Source organism: Monodelphis domestica, chromosome 1 (assembly GCF_027887165.1).
Source record: "Monodelphis domestica isolate mMonDom1 chromosome 1, mMonDom1.pri, whole genome shotgun sequence".
In the NCBI taxonomy this organism is placed as follows: Eukaryota; Metazoa; Chordata; class Mammalia; order Didelphimorphia; family Didelphidae; genus Monodelphis; species Monodelphis domestica.
Window position 1 is genome coordinate 379,920,703 of NC_077227.1, and position 7,681 is coordinate 379,928,383.

The window sequence follows — 7,681 nt, forward strand, 5'->3', positions numbered from 1 at the left end:
TATCCTCTTTTTGCACAGTTTTAACAGTATTGGTCATCTGGGTTCTTAGGTCAAAACAGAGTAGGAATAGCAAAATAAATAGGGCAGACTAGAGTTCTGAAAGAGGCAGGTACAACATTCAGAGAACAATGAGAAGGAACAGCTTATAACTGTTACAGAAAGGGAAAAGACTAGGACCATTAAAAGCAATTAGTGGCCATCAACCATTAATGTTTGAGCAAACAACACCACATTTCTTAGTCCCTAATTACTTGCTCTGAACAACTACTATTGGGATTTGGGGGGGAAAACTGGTTCCATCCCTGAAAAAGTTTCTAAACTAATAGATGGAATGAAAGAAGTACAGAAATCATGATACAAGATAGTTCTAAATTCACCAGAAAGGTCAGAATGACCTGAATGATTCAAGATGGAGAGATCATGTCTAATTGGAACCTTTAAGGAAGACTTCTTAGAATATGTGGCACCAAAACTAAACTAACCTTGATATGGAAGAATAGTAATAGGTAATTGCTTTTATCCATTAATAGTAATAAGGGGAGATTTCTTATAGGCATAAGAAGTCATCATCTACAAAAGAGCATAGGATTAGAGATTTAGAGTTGGAAGAAGCCTTAGAACTCTTTTAGTATAATTTACTTACTGTACTTATGAGGGAAAGCAACTTGTCCAAGGTCATGTGAATAAGTAGGCCCAGAGGAAGTATAAGACTGGGGAACTGTGAATAAGTTAGTTTGACTAGAGTAGAGTGCTTGAAGAGGAATAATGTGACTTGAGACTGAAAAGGTAATGAAGCCCTGAGATCATTATGGTAGGATATGTAGTAATTGCCTCTCAGTCATCAGGAAATGGTTACTATATCTTATTATGTTTACTGGATTCTATTTAAGAAAGTAGAGAAGGGTATAGTATATCTTAGGAAATGAAACCGTTAAAATAAAAAAATTAGAAAACATAAGATTAAAAATTCCTAAATAACTTTAAAGCATGAGGTAAAAAAAAGAAAAAAATAAGTATTTTGTTAACCTTTTAATTTAAAATATAACTAATATAATCATCTAGCTAAAGTGATCCACTAAAAGTAGTGGAACAAAGCCTGTTGAAAATACTGGAATCCCAGTGAGTAGTGAGAAACTATTAGTTCAGAAATTATAAGGAACAGAAATATCTAGGTAGGGTAATAGAGTCTCACTTTTCCCCCTTATATAAGACACAGTGTAAGCTGGGACTGACTATTCATCCCCGTTCATGCTAGGATTGGATTAGGTTGTTAAGGGCAAAAGTTTTTCCATGAAATACTATTGACCCTTAGAAAAAAGTCACTGAAAGGTTACATTCAAAAAGTTATTTAATGTTTCTTTTTTTTTTTTTAGAGTTATAGAGACCATTAAACCCAGCTGCTTTTTAAAAGAACAGTAAAAACATTCAGTAACCACACTTTTTCTTATAAGTTCTGATCTATGAAATAATGAATAACCATTTTCCTCAGATTTTACTGGTTCTAATTCATATTATCTCAGAGATGTTGTTCTAAATGAAATAAGTTAGACTTGGGCCTGAGAGCCTGATTCTTTGGCCTGAAGAAGTGATCAAACAATATTCTCATGGGGCAAAATCAAAGCAAAGGTCACGTCCGATTGTCCTAGAGATTCCCTAGCCCTGGATTAAATGGTGAATTCCTTACCTTCACCATCCCAATTTTTAGAATCACTGCTGTAGACTTTGAAGGGACCCCCTTATTTTAAAGGTGAGGAACCTGAAGCCCAGGGAGGCACTTGCTTGAAGGACACACAGGGAGTGTGAGCATCTGAATGTAGCTGTTCTTTCTTTCTTCAGGTCTACCAGTTGCTGGACAAACCTCAGAATTTGTGAACCAAGTGTTAGAGAAGACTGCAGAAGGCAACCCCACTGGGGGCCTAGTAGGACTAAGAATACCAACATCCAAAGTGTAATTGGCCTCATTTGACCACTACTCTGGTCAGAATTATGTCTGTGTTCAGTCAGGTTCTTCATTGTAAAATTTCATTCTGTTCTGCATGTCAGTTTAGCATTATGTAAACATTTACAATTAGGTTACATTGTTTTAATAACTAAGTAGTATAAGTGAAGCATGATCCAAAATACTTGATTATAGCATTTTTTCAGAGCATAAACCATAGTTAAAATTGCTTCTGGCATCAGTATGGAAACTTATATGTTTATAAGTGGCTGTTTAGGACCAGGATGCAAAATCTATAGAAGTCAGACTTGTTTCCGCAAGTGAAAATGTTAGCAAATGCCAAATGTTCTGGCAGGTTTATGCTCTGAATGCAACACAAAATTAAGAGGAAGCATTTTTTTAAACTGTCAGTTTAGATTGTTTTTAGAATTATTGCTTTGTGTTCTAATTTTTTTCCCACACCCATTAATCTCACTTGTATATAGCACATGTAGCATTCATGCTATGTGTGCCATATTAGATTTTAATTTTCAGAGCTCAATATGATATATATATATATATGTCCGTGCAAGAAAAAAAAAGCATATTCTTTGTGCCTTGTATTTGGGGGAAAACTGTAGCTATAAACTGGTAATGTTTTGTATGATAACCCTAATGAGGAAAAACAAGATGTATAGATGGTAAAATTATGGGGTTTAAATGTTTTTGTTCCAACTCTTAAAATTTTTTTGAATGTATATAGGACTATGTTGAAATGTAGATATATGCCACAGAGTCTGTGTATTGTAAAAAAAAAAAAGATGGCTCTAGAAAACTCAATTTCGGTACTTGGCCGGAAGAAGACAAATACTTGCACATTAATGCGATTGTTTTATTTTTTGTACCAAAGACAAATGCAACTGATATGGCGAACTGCCAGTCTAAGTAAAGTTTTGCACAGCTTACATGATACTGTACTGAATGTATGAAAAAAAAAGGAAAAAAAAAGAAAAAATCTAAAGGTCAGGGTTAGGGATCTTACTGAACTGTGAATTTTATTTCTGTTTGGGTCCAATTATCTACAGAAGGAGCATTCATACATACAAATATTATTTTGCTGTTCCTCTAGTTCGCTTCCATAGTAGATAAGTTGGTGGCCATTTAGGAGTTTGTAAATCTTTTTTTCTGCACTTATTGTAGGAAATTTTAATATATTTGCATTTTAGTAAGCTATTGGTAAAATAGTTTTCGATTTTGAGGATTTAAAAAGTTTATTTAGCTTGTTGTAGTATACTTCCACCAAACAACCAAAATACAGATTATTTTTATTGTACTGTGTATATATATATGTAAAGAAAGAAAAAGCTACAAATATCTAATTCTTTAGTTGCCACTTTTCCAATTGATGTATTATTGTGCATGTAATATTTCCAAGGATCAACACAAGCTTAAAACAAAAAAAATTTATAGATTTTTATATTTTTGTACAGGTATTTCCAAACTAGCTTCTTCAAACTTACATGTGACTTATTCTTGTTAATTCTAGTTTCTATGATTGAGAGATATTAACACTTTTAGTTTTTAGGTGCTCTTTTGCTCATATAAAAGTCAGCTTCATTAGTCAGTGTTTAAACTGTGTTAAAGCTTTACCTAAGAGGTATGAGAAATTCCTTATGTCAAGGCAGCATCATTCTCTGGGTTTGTGGACCTTCCCCCTGGGCTATACCTAGTCTTTCCTTCCTCTTAATATTCACTCTCAAATTTTGTTTCAGCTATTATAGGTGGTAGTGGTGGTGACAAAAAACCCACAACAAAATGAAAAAAACCACAACCACATTAAATAGCTTGCTCAACCAGAATAAAAGTACCAAAAGTTTCAAACTTAGGTTCTGGGACTGTACATTTTAAAGTCATATAGGCCTTCCATTTCCCCCTTGGAGAATTTATTCTTTAGTACAATTTATTTTTATACAGTGTGTTTCTTTTTCTTCATTCAATCAGATGGGTTTTTTTTAGAATTTGCATTTTTTTTTAAGCTTTAGAGTATGAAGGTTTAAGTCTGAAACATCCAGTAATGTATGAACATATTGTGTCTTGTTCCCAGAGTGCATGCACAGTATCATGAAACTTACTTTATAGAAACTCCAAGGGGGGAGGGGGAGAAGTCATCCACACTCACTTGCACTAAAACTGTGATGCACATGTTTTTCCTATACATTTGAGAGAAACATCCCTTATGAGTTCAGGCTCATTCTAGAGTAAATAGATTACAAAACAAACAATGGTTTTTAAAAATTTGTTAGTTCTTTTTTGGTGGGGGAAGGAAGACAAAATACAAGTTTGTAACTTGGGAAGATACAGAGAATGTGTTTGGTAAATTTAAAAGTATTGCCAACACCACAGTTTTATAATCAGGTGAAGATCACTTCCATGATAGAGATTCAACTGATAAGATTTAGAAAATGACCCATTTTAGCGGTTCTATTTTGATCACTTTTTTTTCTGTCTACAAACCAGAATATGATTTTGGTCTCACATTTCAAAAGAAAAAAAGAAAAAAAAGAAAAAAATTATAAATCCATGTAGTGGATTACCCTACTCTCTTATTTCAGTGTTTTATATGTACAACTTAAGTTAAATAGTTCAAAGCTTTTAAATAGTTGAGCTTTTTAATGTTGACACTTTATTTTGTACCTATTTATATATGTATGTATATCTTAGAAAAGCACTTTGTTAAAAAAAAAAAAGATTGCGTTTTATATGATTCCTGCCATTTGCTGCTAAATCTGGGCTGGTCAGAATGCTGCAGCGATACTTGATCTAAATAAAACCTGGCAGTAAAATGTAGAGTAAAGTTAAACCACCTTGCGGTTGTTTTAACTTTACTGTAAAGATGACATAGGCAAGCTGTGCAGCTTTACATTTTAACCAGGGGACTCTGTGGCATTTAAAACCGTCTAGAAATGGTTGTACTTTAATGCCAGTAATAATCTGCTTCCTCTATTGTCATTAAAATATATACATTTAGTGTATACTTATCACACAAACAAATCTTATAAGGGTTAACAAAAACCCCCAACAACTGTACATGTTCTGTTTTTGGAAATTGTGGCATGTATTTTTGGATGAAGATCATTAGAGAAGAGTTCTCTAAAGGTTTTCAGTGTTCATACATGGTATGCAGATCATAATGAAGTCCTGGATTTTATTTTAAGTGGAGGCATTGTGAATATTCACTTCAAATAATCCCATCATTCAAAAGCAATTTATACACTTCAATTCTAATACTACTATGATTTAAAATACAAAAACAAAAAACAAAAAAACAAAAACAAAAAAAAACAACCTTCTTTGTTTCAGATACACTGGATTCTTTATAGAGTTTGTTTCCATATTACAGCATGCTGTCCAACTGCTCTTGTTAAGACCTTGTCAAAGTTTTGAATTGGGTGCCACACTTTTTCAATCGATATGATTGCTTGTTCTACCGTACCATGTATGATTCTTGTCCTTTCCTATATCCTTCATGACAGATTATGATGTGGCTTTATATTGTGCCTTACTTGTACCTTTAGAACTAAATGTCTTCATCCCCTTCCACTCCCTAAGTCTTTTAACTCTTTGACCTTTTTGGAAAGAGAATCAGAACTATAATAAAAAGCATCATGAAGGATTTCAGATGGGTCTGGTTTCAAATTCCCCTCTCTCTTTGTAGTTATTTTATATTTGTATGAAAGACCAATTTTGAATGGTCTTTTGAGTATGAGGGGAGAGGGTTAACAATAATTCCACTACGTCCTTTTTCTCTGACTTTCATGAATTTATCATACAACTTCTTTCTGATGCTTGACTTTTTTTGCTTATTAGCAAATAGTCTGCATTCAAAGAAAGGTATGTTCAACTCATCAGCCTGAAATTTACTTACTTTCATTTTTCCACAAATTTTTTTAGGAGAAGAGTACCAGTTTCTGTTTGTTTCTAAACAGATGACAAGTCTCTTTTAAAGAAACAGAAGTATAGTACTTTTGAAATACAATGCTGTCAGTTTGGATTTCTTTTTTATATATATAATATTCATACAATTATCTGATGTTTGCCTTCATTAATAAAGCTGTTAGTTTATTCACCAAAATGGCAAGACGGATGTGCTTTTCTTTATTCCATAAATCTTTTTAACATGGAGATTTTAGCTGCTTTGAGTTAACTTTCTGAAATGAATTCAAGTGGCCTTCAGCAGGAACTAACAAAGTAATATTATGTTCCCATTCTTGTTAATAGTCTTCCTCAAGTTCTGTTGAAGCATTGCCTAATTACGTTAACACAAATGTTAGTATCACTTCTAGTCTTGAAACTTGAATTTTGAGAATTAATTGAATTATGCCTTCAGTGTTAAAGGAAATGGTTTCAGTTATCCCCTTAATAGAATTTTTGTCAAAAAAAAAATACTGTTTCATGGGGAACTGAGGTCATTTTCATAACTTTGCACAGAAATGCAGTTTGCTACTTTTGTTCTTCCCGAGGATCATGACAAATAGTTTCAAACACAGTGCCACAACAATTGTGGATTCTTTGTAATCTTACTAAGGGCATTATGATTTTGAGAAGACTCCATCCTTTTTTAATCTTAAATATGTAATGATATGTAACTATGAATGTCAACTACAGGAATGTCGATTCATTTGAAAGGGAAAAAAAAGTGTGGGATAAAGACGGCGAAAATGTACTACTGAATGTCACAGTTTTCCAAGGAGCAAATGGTGATTGTGTTGAAACAGTCCCACTGCTCAAACTGACTAGAATTACAGAAAGATTTATGAATTATAAATTGAATTATCATGCCAAATTTCCACTTTTATTGAGAGGACAGGTAGCTCTTTAAAACTACTTCTAATTGGTATTGTAGGGTCAGAGAATTGATGACTAATTGAGAACGTTCAAGTTGAGTATCTTGATGTGCCAAGTTTGGGTAAACCAAGTTTGCCTCTTCTATAACAGTGTAATAGTGTGAAACACACAGGAGGAATGACTTCTGGGTTGGGTAGCAGTGTGACTGATGACCTCATCTGGTCCCTCCTTCTCTACCCACTGTTTTTTGAAGAACCAAAAAGCATAGATGTGTATATATGTGTGTACTGTATCTGCTTTTGGAAAACATTCTTATGGCACTGTATTCCATTGCCTGCTTTCTGATTCTTCCTCCCTAGGATGGTGGCTCCCACTATAACAGAGTTGTCCTGTAGGTTAGGATTTGTGGTCAACAGTGAATTCTAATTCTGACAGAACCTAACAGCCAAGTGGGGGGAGGGAGAAGGAAAAGAATTCCGAGCATTTGTTCATACACTGTGGCCATCTATTTTGCATAGTTGCTTGGAGTCCTGTTTGTAATGTTGTCAAATATTCTGTAGTTCTTTTCCAACTGGAGCTAAGAAACTTTTTATTGGAATCAGTCTTGTCTCTCTTGTTTAGAAAGAATTTTACCTTGTTAACGCATGAGCTGTTTTAAAAGTTACTCTATTTAAATGTTGGTTAATAGTTGTGTAGTTTTTTCTTTTAAGAAAAAAGACACAACTCAAATTTTGACTTTGTTTACTGTCACTTTCCAGCCCCTCTGCACTTCTAGTCAGATACAGACTCGTCAGTGTATGCAACGTCCTTTGTAATTTAAAATAAAAAAAGATGGAAAGAAAAGGTTTTGAACTGAGTTTGCCTCATGTGTGTTTCCTTCCCTTTCCACCTCTCCGTTCCCTTCCATGCCACTTTTCT

The 7,681-nt window shown here is 33.7% G+C and overlaps 1 protein-coding gene across 2 annotated transcripts in view; it reads left to right on the forward strand.

Moving 5' to 3' along the window:
- CREBRF (CREB3 regulatory factor) overlaps nt 1–7,619 on the forward strand; it is a 52,693-nt gene extending 45,074 nt beyond the window's left edge. For both annotated transcript variants that reach the window (XM_056811583.1, XM_007474024.3), the window contains exon 9: nt 1,837–7,619. In XM_056811583.1, the coding sequence (XP_056667561.1) occupies nt 1,837–1,952 (116 nt within the window). In that variant the 3' untranslated portion in view covers nt 1,953–7,619. The remainder of the gene's footprint in view (nt 1–1,836) is intronic.
- Nucleotides 7,620–7,681: the final 62 nt, after the last annotated feature.